The 16,544-nt window shown below is 43.0% G+C and overlaps 2 protein-coding genes across 6 annotated transcripts; one reads left to right on the top strand and one right to left on the bottom strand.

Annotated features, from left to right (window-relative positions):
- Nucleotides 1–342: 342 nt before the first annotated feature.
- Nucleotides 343–10,025, bottom strand: GUCD1 (guanylyl cyclase domain containing 1). Its single transcript, XM_054844053.1, has 6 exons — nucleotides 9,842–10,025; nucleotides 7,947–8,031; nucleotides 6,329–6,494; nucleotides 5,497–5,588; nucleotides 3,663–3,904; nucleotides 343–3,182 (listed from the first exon to the last, which is right to left on the bottom strand). Exons 1-6 carry the CDS (start codon nucleotides 9,876–9,878, stop codon nucleotides 3,091–3,093), a joined length of 714 nt encoding a protein of 237 aa, XP_054700028.1. The 5' UTR covers nucleotides 9,879–10,025; the 3' UTR covers nucleotides 343–3,090.
- SNRPD3 (small nuclear ribonucleoprotein D3 polypeptide) lies at nucleotides 9,972–15,113 on the top strand. Of its 5 annotated transcripts, none has more exons than XM_054844055.1 (4): nucleotides 9,972–10,067; nucleotides 11,152–11,301; nucleotides 12,436–12,628; nucleotides 13,517–15,113. In XM_054844055.1, exons 2-4 carry the CDS (start codon nucleotides 11,176–11,178, stop codon nucleotides 13,576–13,578), a joined length of 381 nt encoding a protein of 126 aa, XP_054700030.1. In that variant the 5' UTR covers nucleotides 9,972–10,067; nucleotides 11,152–11,175; the 3' UTR covers nucleotides 13,579–15,113. The 5 variants fall into 5 exon arrangements, with proteins under 5 accessions (XP_054700030.1, XP_054700032.1, XP_054700029.1 ...); XM_054844057.1 differs by having other exon boundaries at nucleotides 10,020–10,075; XM_054844054.1 differs by lacking the exon at nucleotides 9,972–10,067 and adding an exon at nucleotides 10,169–10,376 and having other exon boundaries at nucleotides 13,517–15,110.
- The last annotated feature ends 1,431 nt before the right edge of the window (nucleotides 15,114–16,544 follow it).

The following is a 16,544-nucleotide window of genomic DNA, read 5'->3' on the forward strand; positions in this document are numbered from 1 at the left end:
CCCTGGAGCTGCACTCCAGTAGGATACTCAGTGGTTGCAGAGCACGCAAAGCAGCCGTTGAATATAGAAAACACATTTGCTATTCTCAGCTACTTGTGTATATTGAAATTTTGTTTTGTATGATTCACGTGATGCAGTAGGTGTTCAGGAAGTGCAGAATGAATACAATTTACAGCCTAGCAACTACGAATTTATAGCTGAAATAAATGTTTGAACTCTTATTTTTTTTTCCAAATTACAATGTCAGCTGTGCTGTTTCCAGTTAAGTATATAACATGTTTGCTAAAGGTTTTTTCCAACATTTTTCATAAGCTAGTTAATAAATGCACTTGCTACATTATATTACAGGGTAATCTGTGACTTTAAACCTTTATTGAGAATGGCTTAATTACAAATAAAAATATATTTATGTATAAAATCCCTGCATGTAAAATACCCCTTCCTTTGCTGTTAACATCGTGAAGGAAACAAAGTGACAAAACATTTTCAGAATGAGTATTTTGATTAGACAATCTTGTAATGGGAAACAGAGATTCAGAAAAGGCAGATGTTCTGGATGCTTGTGCAGTGAGCTGCTTTTTAATCTGAATTTGTGTCACATAAATACTCAGTCTTTTCACTTGGCTTTTGTTTCTTCCTTGTGTTTTCATCTCTTAGCTACTGTCTTCCATTTGACGGCTATAAGAGATCCTGTTGCAATGGTGGAGCTCTCCTTTTGCCTGTATGAGCTTCAACGGCTTTGTTTATCTTTCAGTTTTGTTGAAGCATTTAAACCCTGGGTACCCAACATTTAACAGTCGATATTGTTACACTTATCGGTGCACTTCAGAACACTTAGCATGCCCTTAAGTTCATGTTATGTATAATGTAGCATTATGCGTAACATGAAAGTTATGTATAAGCTCAAGATTTGCATCTGGATAACTGAACCAGTAATAGGCTAAATGTCAATTACAAGCTTTTTGTAAGAACTGCTTTTATTTAACTAACCAAGCCTGCTCTAAAATAAACCCTTTGGCAGTTTAATGGCATTGAGTGAACTACCTACCTAACCCTGCTACCATGGGTTAAGGAGTACTCTATCAACCTGTAGTTTACATACCTGTTAATTAGTAACTTAGCTAATACAATCTCTCGAAGTCAAACATCATGAGTTTGGACTTGGACGTAAAAATTCCCAGATCAGTAGCCTTCTGGTGACTTAACTTTGGAGTGGAGGAGTCGGAAGGTATTATCTGTAATAGGTTTTGTACCGTTTTTCCTGGGATTCTGCTAGTGGCACTAATGTATTGGTTCTACTGGTCACAAATCACAACTTAATTTTTACTCATTTTGCAAGTATAAGTGCCAAAATGTATTCCATCTTCACCAATGATAAACAAAATTTGATACACTGAAAATTTCTTGTCATGTACTTTTTGTTTGGAACTTTTTAAAGGCTACTGCATTTTAAATGTCTGTTACTAATTTTAGCCTTTGTACAAAGGCGCACTCTTGATTCTACTAAGCATACTTATTGAACGCTTTCCAGCTGCTTTTCAGTAAGTCAACAACTGATAAGAGAAAATGTTTTCTCTTAGAAAATTTACTGTGCTGAAAGTAGATTCCCATTTATTATTTCCACCACTAAATAACAATGTCCTTTTACTATTATTCCACGCAGTTCCAGAACGTGAACAGTTCTTTTCCTAAAACCATACCAAAGGTGTGGGATCTCTGTCTTATAAATTTTGCTAGCTTTACATCAGTATTAACATTGATTTTTTTCTACCCACTTTGACAAGTGCAGATCAAGACTTGTAGGAAATTGTGATTGATGAATCTGAAATACGGTGGCTATTTCTTACACTGTACGGTGCTCCTCAGCAAAGTAATTAAACCCAGGTAATACATGAAAGGATTATGAATGGGTTGGTAACAATTTCACTTGATAATGTCTGAATACAGTAACTCCAACTTAATCCAAATACAGCTGCAGTGTAACAGCTAGAAAATCTGAGTTCCTGCCTTTTTACTTGTAGCAAAGAGATGTTCATATTCCCTCTTAATTAATTTCAGCTCTTCTTAAAAGGTCACTGAACTAATACCAATAGCAAAATTTGGCTCAAATTGATTCAGCATTGTAGTTACAATCCAGTATATGCTGTCAGATATTTACAATTTACACACAAAATGTATACCATTAGTGTGGATGATAATTTTCTGTATTTGCTTAATAAGTTTAAAGTTTATATTTAGAATGGATTCTGCAGGAACTGGCACATGTAGGTGGCATAACGTTCAAAGGTTGCAAAGAGCAATAAAGACTTCTGGGTACAAATGAAATATCTTCACTTAAACTTCTGGGGCAATACAGATCTCTGAGCAGTCATCCTAGAGGATTTAGCCAGATGAGATTGAGTTTGTAGTACAAGGAAACAATTCCAATAACTACGATTTAAAATTTAATGCAGTGGCATAAATGCTAAATCTGTGTAAGATGAATTTGGTACATGGGAAGTTTGCTTCAGTAAATGTGTTTCATTCCTACAATGCAGACAATACTGATGAGCCAGCAAGGCATTTTTTTGTTATTTAAGTGGTTTAAATTAATATTTTTTCCTTCCATAATAACCTGCTGGACCTCAAATCCTTAGATTTAGGATGAAGATCAGCCCTTGATGCTTTGACAGAGAGAAACAGGTATTTTCTGGTTGGTTTTTTTTCCCCTGGTTTTGTTTACCTAAACCTATGCATGTATTAAAGTTCATAAATTTGGTGCTTTTTTCCTCATGTGTTTAATTTGAAAATAAGCTCAAAGTGAACAGGCTCTGGGCCTGTATTTTAAAACTGCTGTCAAATGTGCCATGTTGAAAATAAGAAAAAAAAAAAATCTGAGACATACATTGCAAAATTAGATACATCATCAGGAAAAAAAAGTAAAGACTAAAGACAGCATTGCAATATAGTCCTATCAATGTCTATAAAGCCTCCCTTGTTTAAGATCCCACTGCAATTCATGAGCAAGGTCTCTGCAGGGGAAGTCCTGAGACAAGCAGCCAGCTGCAATGCAGACTGCACAGGAAAGGACAGAAGTACCCCATGTGGATGTCAGCTGTCTGTGTAGATGAACAGAATATCTTCATCAGTGCCGTAACTTGTCCTGGCTTCCTCAAAGTTACTGATGCTGGTGCAGCATGTTCCTGTTAAGAAGGAACAAAATATTACTAAAAATTCAGAAGAATTTCCCTGCGAAGGGCTCTTATACTGGATCTAGCAGCCTCTACAAAGAAAAGTAACTAGTATACAGACTAGACCTGTCAGCTTAGGTGACAGCTTTACTCAGATCTTTTCACCTCCAAGGCAGTGCTTACTGAAGTAATGCTCTAAATAGGTACTAAACTGGCCATCCTATTATATTCTGAACAACAGTTCAGCATCTCCAGCTAACCGATCTGAAAGCCAAACAAATTTACTAGAATGCGTATCTCAATGCCTCAAGTAAATCACAGCACAAAATGCAGCACTGATTTAATTAATGTGGCAAACCCCCTTCTGGCAAATTGGTTAGTGATACTTGAAATACACGCACGCTATTAGGGAAGTCCAGCTGTGGCTCTGTATTACAGACATGTTAGCAATGTGGTGGCTGAGAAGCCACCCAAAAGGAACAGACTACTCACGGTCAGCATAGGCAGGGTTGTTGTAGTAAATACTCCCTGAGGCTTTGTTGTAGCCACATAACACGATGAAATGGCCCTGGTAGTCAGGATTCCTGCAGAAGCACTTCTGTCCAATAGGGAGGAAGCAGCAGTATTTGACAGGACTTGAGCAAAGATCACACAATAGCAGGACTGCATTCACTAGCACGATGGCTACATGACCTTGGGACAGGTGGTTTTGGATATCTTGAACAGTTACTGTGCTGCAGAAGAAAGATCAGACATGCTTATTAAGTTTAGGAAAGAGACTGATATACAATGAAGCATGTGATGATGGACAGTATTTATACAACTGGCATGGTTATTTTTATATCACAGGTACAGCTTTTTGCTCTTGAACCCTGCAAGCTTTGCTACAAAGCCTGACAAAACCCATGTCATTCAAGGCCTTTTGATCTCCCTGCTGCTGCCGAAGTGCAGAGCAACAGCTCTGGATTCCACAGTAATGCAAATGTAATCTCAGAATGTATCAGATGCCCCAGAGAACAGTATTAAAGGAGCTGGCAACTCATTCAGTAACTTGAGAAACTTTTGTTGTGGGAAAATCATAAGTGACGTGTTTTCTCCTGCTTTTAGAAAAGCTTATCTCTGAAGCACCGAATCTTTATCAACTGAGTGGTTACAGATTGTATAATCACTAACTAAACCCAGATTTGCCCAAATTTGCCTCTGTCACACAGGAATATGTTTCTCCCAGTTGCAGTTTTGGACTACCTGATGCTCTTGAGGCTTTAATTCTTAAGTACCTCCTACAGAGAATGAGTATTACCCAAACATAACCTATAATCTCATCTGTTAAAAGTTGTCCTTCATTGAGGCAGATGGCATATTCCATATGCATTAGAAACTCATCCCTTGGATATGTTCCAGATGTCCGGGCTGTGCGCACTACCCAACTGAAGTGGTGCTTTTTAATCTTTTCCAGTGCCACTTCTCCCCTTTGATGCCCCAGCCTCAGGACTGCACAGGTAGATGTGCCCTCTGTCCCTGCCTGGATAAAACAAGACGGACTGACTGTCCCTTCTGTCCTGTCACAGCTCTAGTTAAACAGATGGTGCCATACAGACTCTGTGTATGTTGAAAAGGACACTTAACGATTCTGGTAAATGAAAGTTGCATTGCAGCATTCAAATGCTGTTATGGCTGCCCTGTACCCTCTACTCTTTTCTTATTCCTAATCATTTACCCCACTTTGGCAACGCAGATCCAAATCCAACTTCACTATAAAAAGGGACGCAACTCAAGTTGAACACGGACACTTAGTTATTTCCCATGTAGAATATCACGGTCAGTTGTGAAACAATTCTGCAGTTTTTCCCCTTCTGGGTTTGCAGTTCTTTCATAGAGGTTCCTTATTTCATCATCCCCTTGGCAAGAGCTCATATGCTAGCTTTTTCTTTGTGCATCTGTCTAAGAACAGAGAGCTATAATGTTTGCATAGCTCTGGGAACAATGGGTTGCGTACCCACATAGCACACTCCTTAATTCCAAAAATGGCCAATTAGAGTGCTGTAGACACTCCTTACTGGGTAATCTTAATAATCAAATTCAAAACATAAGTAATAGTCAACTTCTGTCAGCATTTTTAAATCACTTATTCTGTGTGGTGACTATTTTCCCTCAAACTTCATTACTAACTCTTGATGTCCACTTTTTGGTTTTTTTTGAGACATATAGTAGAAAGACTCTGTAATTCACAAAACAGGCTCAGGGCCTGATTTCCATCTCTTTCTCCAAGAAAAGCATAGGTCCCAGAGAATCTCCAAAGAGAAAGGAAAGAAAACAGTAAGCTTACCACTTCTCCACCAGCACCTTGCAGGCTTTGGCTTGTGCAAAGAGCTGATTCACTCGATTCTCTTCTGTGTCAAAGTGCTTCCTGTAAAATGACTGTGGAGATAACAGAAGTTACAAACTGGAATGATGTTTACCTTAGGTAATCCACCACTTATAATCCCTGCTAGCAAGGGCCTGCATAAGTTGGAGATCTGGCTATGGGATAAGAGATCTCTCCCTTAGTTCACCGGTAACAGGGTAAGGATTCCTGCTCTGAATTTAAATTCACTCCTGGTCAGTTATTGTTGTAATTTCCATCCAGTGGCTATTCAACTGCCTACATGAAAGAAGCCTGTCTGGTTTGTACTGGGCAGGAGCTTGCATTCGAAAAGCCATTGCCACAACAGGCACTCATTGGCAATCTTGGAGAGGCCAAGCTCTCACTGGACGTGGAGGCTGAGTTCCCCCTCTCACCTCTAGAGGTGGTTCTTCCAGGTCAGGGCTGAGGCATGGTGGTGGGGAAAGTGGAAGCTAGCACTGCTGCTGCCCAGGCTGTACCTGTTCTGTAGATAAATAGAGGGCTTCGGTCTCCAAGGCTGTCAAATAGGCTTGAACCTTTCATGAGCACTATATGAAAACTTTTTAAAAACTTCGTATTATGGAATCAAAGATGTAAAATATGTGGGATCATATCTAGCCTTGCCTTCAGAACTGATTTGTGCTGATTTTGGCAACAGGCAAACCTTTTTTACAGGAACTGTGGTTAATTGTCAGTAACACAGCAGAGCTTTTATAGCAGGACACAGAGGGCTTTTAAAACTCTCCTGTGTGTCCCAGTAGATAAGAACACTAACCTGGTTTTTGTAGCCCTTGTCCACTCCAAGCGTCTGGGTGCAAAATTTATGCTTAACACCAAAGTGCCGCATTAGGTAGGCCAGGTCAATAGTCCAGATGCTCTTTGTTAACTGGAGTTCCTGGATGGCTTTCTGAAATTCATCATTGTCCAAATGATTCAGGTACCTATGGTATTGGGGAAGGGAAGCACAGATCTGAGGAGAAGCAAAATGTGTGCAGCAGCCCAAGTCTCCACATCGCAGGACATAAAAACTGAAACAGTGGGCTTGGCTAACAGATAACAAAAAACCTCCAAAAAACGAACAAAGGAGCCACAAATTTAAGGGAAGGGAGTAGGGAATATTGAACTGGATTTATTGCTAACTTTTTAATTGGAACCGTATGGGTATCTTGACTCTTTTATAGTGCTAGAAGCGTACAGGTGCTGTACAATAGGCAAGCTATACTGAGCAAGTATAGAACTCTGTCCTGAAGGGCTTATGGTCTAAATGTACAAACATATTAGAGCAAGCACAGAAAGAAGTGTTAAAGACTAAAACTTATTTCACGCAATAGATGGATTTCAAAAAGAGGAACTAAAGGAAGTTGGTAAATATTCAAAGGAAGCTCGTCTTAGGCACTGATGGCACAAAAGGCAATAAAGGGGAGATGAAGTCAGGAGGAAGCTTGGGACAGCTTGCAAAGGGGTAGGGAGAGGCAGTTACAGAGAGTTCTGGAAGTCAGAAAACAAATGGAAGTAAATGGAGAGAAAAAAAAGACTGGAATTGAGAATGCAGGGTGAACAAGGTCAGATCAGCAGGGTGAGAAGATTAATCTTGGAAGCTGAGTTTTGTGCAGACTGGAGTGGCAAAGAGGTAAAGGGAATAAAGAGGCAGAGGTTACAGTAGTCAAGATGGGAAATTACCAGCACACGGACTAACGTCTTGGCAGAAGGGATGGAGAGAAATGAAAATCTTCTGCTTCATATCTACTAAGTGGACATCTAAATAGGTATTTCTCCTGCACCTAAGCTCATGTTCCTCTGTGGAAGGAAAGAGGAATTCAGCAGGACAGCTACTAGTTCAAAAAAAGAAAAACCAAACAAACCCAAAAAAACCCAAAGGGTAATACAGTGCATTGTTTTGAAATTGTAACTGCTTGTGGAACAAAACCACTCATCCCACAGATCGGGGGCTCAGCAGGACAGAGGCAGTATATACCCATCAACTGGGATACACCTACTTGTCACTTGAAAACATGGAAAGGAATTGGGTGAACTGCTGTGCTAAGTATCAGTTCTGAATTGTAACAACAGGAGAGAGGGGTAACTTTTTAGTAGCTTAGGCATGCCAACCTGTGAAGTTCTTAGAGCTGATCAGATATCTTGCATCTGTCAAAACAGTCAATTACTGAAAAGGGTCTTAGGTTCATCTTAGTTTCTGTTTTCCTGTGCTCCTGCTGGAGAGCTGTGCCAGGCCCAAGCAACAGTTATTCTCCAAGGGTAACTGACCATATCTGATCTCATAAGACTCAAACTCACAGCTGCTTCAGCACACCTCTTCCCTGGACATTGCTTCCCACTACCCCTCTCCCGTGGGCTGGGATTTCCCACCCATTCAAACCAAGAGAGTCACTTACTGAAGCACCATCCTGGAGCAGGCTAGCCCGCAGTCCCAGTGATACAACTGCTGAATGACTGGCACTTTCAGCTGGATGCAGTCAACTGTAGTGAAAACACCCCATTGTGAGTAAAACATGGAAGAAGTCGATTCATATAGGAATATTTTTTCCATACCTCAGCATTAAAAGTCCTCAGCACTATAGTGGCAGAAACTTAGAAACTTTTTACTTTATCTGATTGGCAGGTATTTTTTTTTCATTCTTAAGGGAATGTAGGTTTGGTGTTTCTGTACAGTTAAGCATGTGGTTTAATCTCGTATTCCTTTACTGATCCATACCTGGATCACTGTGCCATATGGTCCATTCTCTTTTCCTAGGGAGTTTCATTTTATTCTTTTTGGTGGGGTGACATACCCACCAGCCCCTAACTATGAAGCTGTATCCCCTCCTAAATAATAGTAGGTAAGGCACAGGTATTCATCTTTTCTCTTGTGTCTGAATGTATTTCTGTGCCACAAAAGGTGTTAAACTGTGAGAAAACAGACACACCAAGATCTCTAGGTGTTAATATCTTACAAGTCCCACAGATTTGTCTACAGATGTCCTTTTCCTGTAACTTACGTAATTTTAAGTTAACAAAACTCACAAATGGCACCTGTCGGCCTCTTGTATTAACTCCCTCAATAACTCAACAAAGGGAGAGGGAAAAAGAACAATCTCGGCCAAAAAGTCCCAGAATATAAGTAACTCCATCGCTCTGCCTCAGTTTTTATTTTTATAGGGTTGGCAGTGTGGTGGTTTCAGAAGCACCCTTACCACTTGCAGGGCTTGAAGTGTACCTGTTATTGCTACTTCAATGTCAAAGTGAGTTAATCATAAAGGGCTTTTCTCAATAATCTTTGATCTAGAAAAGACCTTTGAAAAGTTTTGTTAACACAAGATCAACTACCTTTAAGATGGCAATAAAAATGCATTAACATCAGCATAGACTGGTCTAGTTTTGCTTTTTACATAATGGTGCTTGTAATCTTACATTATTTTCAGCAAAGCTATAGCCTACTGTAGGCATAAGCCAATACAGATATTCTGGACTTTGATTCCAAATATTTTTCCATAGTTGTGCCACTGTTTAATCCTGTCTTTGAAGACTGGTATACCCATTGGTATATCCAGTCTTTCTAATTAATCTAAATTACAGTGCTTCAAGTATCCCAAAGAAAAAATGAAAACCAAATTCCCAGATTCTCCTCAAACCAAGATCTGTAAGTATTTTATTATCATTTTTTTCTTGGCATGTTATGATTCTGTGGCCTTTTTGTTAATACCCAGGGCCTCTGTCAAGTCCCAAGACGAACGGAAGAGGTGCACGTTTTCTACGTGAAGATATCTAAGGGTAGTAAGTTTGATTTTCTTGGATGTTCAGCTTCCAGTCATCCTGTTTCCCAACACACCTAGACTTCAGTGGTGACTGTCAGCTGTCCCGAGGTAGGATACCAGCCGTACAGCCTGTGCCTTGCCTGCAAATAACATTGAAAACACCTCTCCGCTTTGCCAGCTCCTCGGCGCAAAGAACTTACAGATGGAGCCAGTAATTCCACATTGCTGCCGTTGGCGAAACCGGCAGCTTCGCGGCTCCGGGAGGGCGGAGAGGGCCGCCGGCGCCTCCGAGGAGGAGGAGGGCAAGATCCGCCCGCTCCCCGCCGCGGGCAGGGCCGTACCTAGCGCTCCCTCCCCCGGCCCGAGTCAGTGTCCAGCCCGTACCGCCAGGGCCGACCCCGCCGCCCGGCCCCCACCCCGCGGAGGGCTCTGCCCGGCGCTCCGCGCTCCCCGGTGGCGAGCGGCGGCCGCCCGCAGAGGGAGGGCTGCGGGAGGCGGCCGGGGCCGGCCCCGCTGCCGCGGCGGGGCGCACTGACCTGGCGGCGGCTCCCCAGCCTCCCGCGGGCTCTTCATGGCGGCGGGACCTGCCGCCCACTCACCGCCGGCCCCGCCGAGCCGGCCCGGGCGGCGGCGCGGCCCAGGGGCCCGGCACGCCTCGGCGCGGCGCTGGCTCCTCCCGGCCCCGGGGGCGGGGGCTGCGGGGGGGCGGGCCCTGGGGCGTCTGCCCCGCGTCGTCGCCGCGGTGTGGGCGGCGGTGGTCGGGTGTGTCGGTGGGCAGGGGCATGACACGGCGGGCGGGGGGCGCGGGAAACAGGGCCAGGGCGCGACCTGAGGCGGGCGGGGAAGCGCGGGGCGCGCCGGCAGCCAGCCCTGCCCCGGGGTCGGGGCACCGCTGGCGGGACAGGGCTGCGGCGGAACCGTGGTGCCGAGGCGACGCGGCCCGGCAGCCCCGGGCGAGCTGGCGGGGCGGGAAAGGAAGAGAAGGGGAAGGGAAGGGGGCGGTGCCGCTCCCGCCGCCTTCCGGTTCCGGCGCGCGGTGCACGGCGGGAAGCTGGAGGAGGCCATTAGGCGGTGAGCGCGGGCTTGGGCTGAGGCGGTTGGCGGGCGGTGATTGGCGGCGGGTTGGTCCCTAGCGGGGTTTTCTCGGCGTCCTGTGTGTCCCGGGAGCTGCAGGGTCTCCTTCCCTCTCTCTCTAGGCGCTGCGGGGAAGCATCCAAGTTGTGCCGCATCCCCTGGGGCCTGTCGGCTCGTTCGGGCCTGAGGGGGCGAAGCGGTGGTGGAGCAGCCGCTGGCCTGTGCAGGCCTTGGGGCTTCTGCTTGGCTTCTTCACCGCCGGGCTCGGTCCTTCCCCAGCCCCTGGGGCAGGGCTGAGGCTGGGGGGCTTCAAGTGAAGGAGAGGCACTCACTAGGGCCGAGGTGTGTGCATGTGGTGTGGGCCGGGATCCCTCCTGGTGGAGCTTGTTGCTGAGGTGATGCGCTCTGCGAGCGTGGCTGTGCTACCCACGGGTCTGCCAGGCTGGCTGTACTGTTATGGGATGCACTGGGGGCTGTTTCATTTGAGGTGCACCTGGCTGTACAAGTGGCCCATTACCTGGTATTTACAAGTGAATTTTCTAGGTCAGAAGAGACCTGGAAAAGGGTTGCTTTTGCTGATCTTTTAAGTCTTTTCTTCCCGTGGATGTCTTTCTAGAGAAGCTTTATTAATGCATTGTCAAAGCATATGGTGTGTTTGGGCAAGAGAGAAAATCAGTGCTTTAGACAGGGTAGGATCATAGATTGTGTAGGTAAAACCTAGTCTACAACTTTTTTTGTAATTATGTCCTTTGGGTTTTTTTTATTATCTCAGGTGTAGAGCCACAGCACTGCAAACATGTCGATTGGGGTGCCAATCAAAGTCCTGCATGAGGCTGAAGGCCATATTGTGACATGTGAAACCAATACAGGAGAAGTTTATCGAGGCAAACTGATTGAAGCTGAAGACAACATGAATTGTCAGGTATACCTGCTTCAGAAGGATGGGGGAAGGCTGTCTGATCTGTGCCTGGAAAGGCTGAGAGCTAGCTTATTGGCAGTGTGATTAAAAGACTGTTGCTTTTTGTCTTGGGATAAAGAAACTACTGCTGCATGCCCTTATCATAGTGAAATGGACTCAGGATTACTGAGTGCTCCAAAGAGGCCAGAGCTTATTCTTTCTGGCTTTAGAGTCAGATTGGGCATTCCTGTCAATAAATCAGGGTTCTTAAGATTCTGTTCTGTGAACAATGTTTACATTGGAGTTCTTTATTTAAAGCCACTGAGCATAAGAAGAAACAAACCTTGATTTAAGAAATAGAAGCTTTTTTTAGTGCATGCTACTTTAGGCATCCAAAGAGGGCTTAATTTTGATTGACTTTGGGCAAGTCATTATTGAAATCAAAACGCTTCCTTAATAGTTAAGACTAGAATAGCTTTATTAAAACTGACTCAATATGAGAAAATGTCCTGGTTTTCACATGGGATAGAGTTAATTTTCACAAGAAGCTGGGAGGGGACTCAGCCAGGACGGCTGACCCAAACTAGCTGATTTCCATACCATATGACATCATGCTCAGTATATTAAGGGGCTGGCTGGGGAGGAGGGGTTGCTGCTTGGGGACTGGCTGGGCATCAGGCTTTAGGCGGAGAGCAAATTGTATTGTATATCACCTGCCTTGTATATTCTTTTATAAGTATTGCTGTTATTTTTGTCTCCGTTTGCTGTCCCAGTAAACTGTCCTTATTTCAACCCACAAGTTTTACCTTTTTTCTTCTGATTTTCCTCCCCATCCCACTGCGGGGGGAGAGTGAGCGAGTGGCTGTGTGGTGCTTAGCTGCTGGCTGGTGATAAACCACAACAGAAAACAAAGCTAACAAAACTTATTTGCAAACTGGGGAGAAACCAAAAGTCCTTGGCCTGCTCGAATAGTAGCAGGCTTAGGAGTGTGTTTAAATGGTTCCTGCATGCCTTGTGTCACAACTCCAGTTGAGAAAACAGTATGCTTGGAAAGCCTTTAGTACTAAAGCCTGACTGTATATTCTGCAGGTTGGAGAAATAGGAATACAGAGCTGTGTTAGAGGCCTCTGTGAACACTGACTGATCTTTACTTTCCAGATGTCCAACATAACGGTGACATACAGAGATGGACGAGTGGCACAGCTTGAACAGGTGTACATCAGAGGTAGCAAGATACGGTTTCTCATTTTACCAGATATGTTGAAGAACGCTCCTATGCTAAAGAGCATGAAGAATAAAAACCAGGGTTCTGGAGCTGGGCGAGGAAAAGCAGCTATTCTCAAAGCTCAAGGTGCGTACGATTTGTTTATGGTTGTGTCGTTGTACACACACACACCCCTCCTGTTTTGCTGTAGAAGAACTGGAAAACTTTAATCTCTGTCACTGAGGAAATGGATGCTATAAGAAACTGAAAGATTACTGGTTGATACTTTATTTTTCTGTATATTTCATCTTACGGTGGGAGTCAAGACTCAACCCGCCTAATTATCCAAATGTATAATACTGATGCTACAATAATTTAGATACAGTAAGTAGTCTTGTTTAAACAGAGGCTTTATATAGAACTTCATTTTCTGTTTTGCAGTGATTGTGGCTGCTAGCTGTTTGGAATACTTAGGGGAGGATACCAGTGTTCTTTTTAAGCTTTTGTAGAAAAATTCAGATTTTTAAGAAGTTATTTAAACTCCTGGGAAGCTGTAACTATTAGCCATTCTGTAGTTTGGTCTCATTAGTACCTTTCTCAGGGGAACAGCCTAGTTATAACAAGATTGAGTAATAATCATGGGCTGTAGAGTCCTTGGTTAACTTTAGCGAATGCAGTAAGGATACATGGGGGACTAACCTCTACTGAAGCATACTGAGTTCTGTTGCAAAACCATGGAAGACCGGGGTTTTAAATCTCTCAAGCTAGAAATCTGTGTGTTGGATTAAAAGGAACACAAAGTGTATGAAGATTCACTGCATCTGTTCTAAGTAACAAGACTGTGGAACCAATAGTTCTGGTTCTTCTCACAGAAAACTTTCCTGTTATATCACTCTCCAAACTTCATTGGATAGCCTCATTTCCTTGTTTCTAAGCAAGAGACTTTGAGTGTTATTTATGTTTTGCTTGTCAGTTGTCAAGATAAATATGCAGTTATGTCAAATTCATGTCATCCCTGATGTTTTCTTTCTTCAGTGGCTGCAAGAGGAAGAGGCCGTGGTATGGGCCGTGGCAACATCTTCCAGAAGCGAAGATAATCTTGGTCTTGACCAACATGCCTTTTTTTTTTTTTATTAGGGGGTATTAACTTGACTACATGTGCATTGGTATCAGTTTTGTTTAATAAATGTTTCTGATAAAAACTTGTCTGCTCTTGTATGACAGGACTCCTCTTGGGCAAACACACTGTAGGTTGATTTAAAACTCAATTGCTTTGTCTGGAAAATAGTGGACTCTATATGTGGATTTGACTACTTTGTATTTATGTGATGCATTGAGTTCTAAAGATCATCATGTTTCCTTTTTCTTGTTTAGTCCTGTTGTTCATTCTCTAAAGAATTAGAAGGTATTCTTGATGAAGAATTTTTAAATGGTATGTTTTAAAGTCATATTAGCAGCTGCATTTATGGAACATACAGCCAGAGGCAGCTTCCTGAGAAGGAAAGCACTATGTTCTTCTGCGTTATATGGGTCTACAATAGATAGAGGTCTATCTCCAGAGCTGTACATTAAGCTTGTATTCTTGCATTTCTTATTTTTCTCTTTGGATACAGGGAGGATTTTTCATTAGGAACACACAACTTTGATAGCCTAAGTCTATATTTGTGGTGAAAAATTATAGTCTAACTCTTAGTAGTTCACTTGTTTGTGGAGGGGTTTTTTCCTCTCTGCCTGGGAAAAGAAGACAAAATCTAAAATAGGCATTTTCAAGGATAGATTTGAAATGTTTTGAAAAGTAGTGCATGGTGTATGATGGAAGTTGTATGAATGGTTGTCCATTAAATACAATTCAATACATAAGCTAATCTTTTGAACGAAACTTAGGATCAGCTTTAGCTTTTGGTCTTAGCATTTATACAGTCATATAGATCACCAGCTGATCTGCAGGAAGCCAAATGTAGTTGTAACTTTATTTTGCTAAAAGTATAGTGTGGCTGACTTAATGACTTAAAGGGTTGAAATATTTAAATATGTAAGAGTTCTGTACCTAATCACATACTTGCATACAATCAGTTATCAGTCTGTACATGTATGAAATATCTAGTCTTGCTTTTCTGCTTCTGCTGTGAAGACTCTCGTCTAGGCGAGCCCGCAGCCCCAATGTGAGTGGGGCTGTGCGTGGGCCGGTGAGGGAGGTTTGAGGCCAGGCATGCGTTTTCGGGCTGGCACCTTTGTCCTGGGAGCAGGGCCTCGACGTTTACAGTTTTGAGGATGGACAAAGCGTTTTTGGGGCTGCGGGCTCACATAACTGAGCAAGGACTCAACATATACAGTCTTAGGACCCATTCGACCAAAATCAGCGTCCATCCTCAAAACTGTAAATGTCGAGGCCCTGCTCCCAGGACAAAGGTGCCAGCCCCAAAACGTATGCCTGGCCTCAAACCTCCTTGTGTGCAGACATGAAAGTGGAACTAATGTATTAATTTGTTGAATGGTCTGTAAATAAAGCTGTATTTGGTCTCGCATCACTAGAAAAACCCTGCTACGTGTTCTTCTGGATAGTAGTGATCCTAAATATTTGTATTACAAACCTCCTTAAAATGTGTTTAAGATGTGCTTGAGCTTAATTATAAAAACATTGTAGTGTTGTCTTATGCCTAGGCTGAGGAACATGTCCAAAAGACAAGACACTTCACAAAGCCCTTCTTCAAAACATGGCATGTGAGTCATGTTGTAGCAGTAATGCTTTCCTGAAGGCATCATTTCCACCTTTTAAAATGAGCCCTTTAGGGCTTCAGTAGTGGTATTGAACGCTTCCTTGTGGAAATGTTCTTCAAATCCACAGTCGCTCAGAAGATAATTGTGACTGATGGCAGTTCATCAGGCCACTTCCCTCTGAGAGTGTACCTGCATAAGGCAGGGCCAGTGAAACTGGTCTATATGCAAACTACAACCTTTCTAATCACTGGTAGGGACAGCTGTTTATACTTTTTGGTTCTAGCTCTTGCTCTAGGAGAGAAGACCTCTCTTTTGCAGTTTCCTCCCCCTGCCTAAGTAAAGGTCTCTGAATTTCACAAGACTATCTTGAGAAAGACCATCTTAAAATCAGCATGAAGCTGAAGTCCATTTTGAGTCTATACTAGGTGCCCACTGAGACTGACTTTTTTTTTTAATGCACAAAGGAGAAAAGACCCATCCTCATGCTGTACCATGAGCTGTCTGCTTGTAGCATCGCATGCTAACGTCTGGGATCTCTGGAAATGGATTGGTAGGTAAGAATGTTTATATTGACATCCACTGCCTTGGTTTGTTGCTATATGGTGGTATATTATGGCTGTTTGAAATAGATGTCTTTTATTTGCAGTCAGCTAACTGGGTTTTACTGCTTTTAATACATTAGGCTTGTGATCGTGTTGCTAATCAAGTTGGAGTTTTTGTACAATGGAGTTACACTAGTGTCAAAAGGCAGAATAGGAATGGCGCAATACACGATTACTTTCTGTATTGCTGCAGGCAAGTATCTGCTGAAAGATGTTACAGGATGCTTCCTTAGCAGAGATGCCTTCTCTTTCCAAAGCAAACACCTAATAGAAACCTGATATTGCTTAGTGCAACAAATAATTGACATAAACATAAACTAGTATGGCATGGAGCGTGTCTGGTGAAGGATGGCAAGCTGTTCTCCTTAAAGGATGTCATCCTGGCTGTGGCTAATGTACAGTGAGTGACAAAGTTACCATCATCCTGTTTAGTAACAGGAGAGATGAGGAGCACTCGCAGTTTGAGCGGAGAGAAATTACTTTGCCAGAACCCCTTTGGGTCTGGTTTCTGTTGGGTCTCCCTGTAATGTCTTGAGAAAACTGAGGATTGCCACATCTTTTTTTGCTGGGGCTATCTGGTACTTCCCAGCCCTCAAAGCTCTGCTTCCTTTTTCTTTAAAGCCTCCAAAAAGAATTAATAGGTGGAAAAGGAAGTAAGCCACAGATGGGGGACTTGACTAAAAGTTTTTTTTTTTTTTTAAAGAGATTCAACATTTTGGCAAGGCTGCAAATTTGGCTCATTG

The sequence above is a fragment of the Grus americana genome, chromosome 16 (genome assembly GCF_028858705.1).
Source record: "Grus americana isolate bGruAme1 chromosome 16, bGruAme1.mat, whole genome shotgun sequence".
NCBI lineage: Eukaryota > Metazoa > Chordata > Aves > Gruiformes > Gruidae > Grus > Grus americana.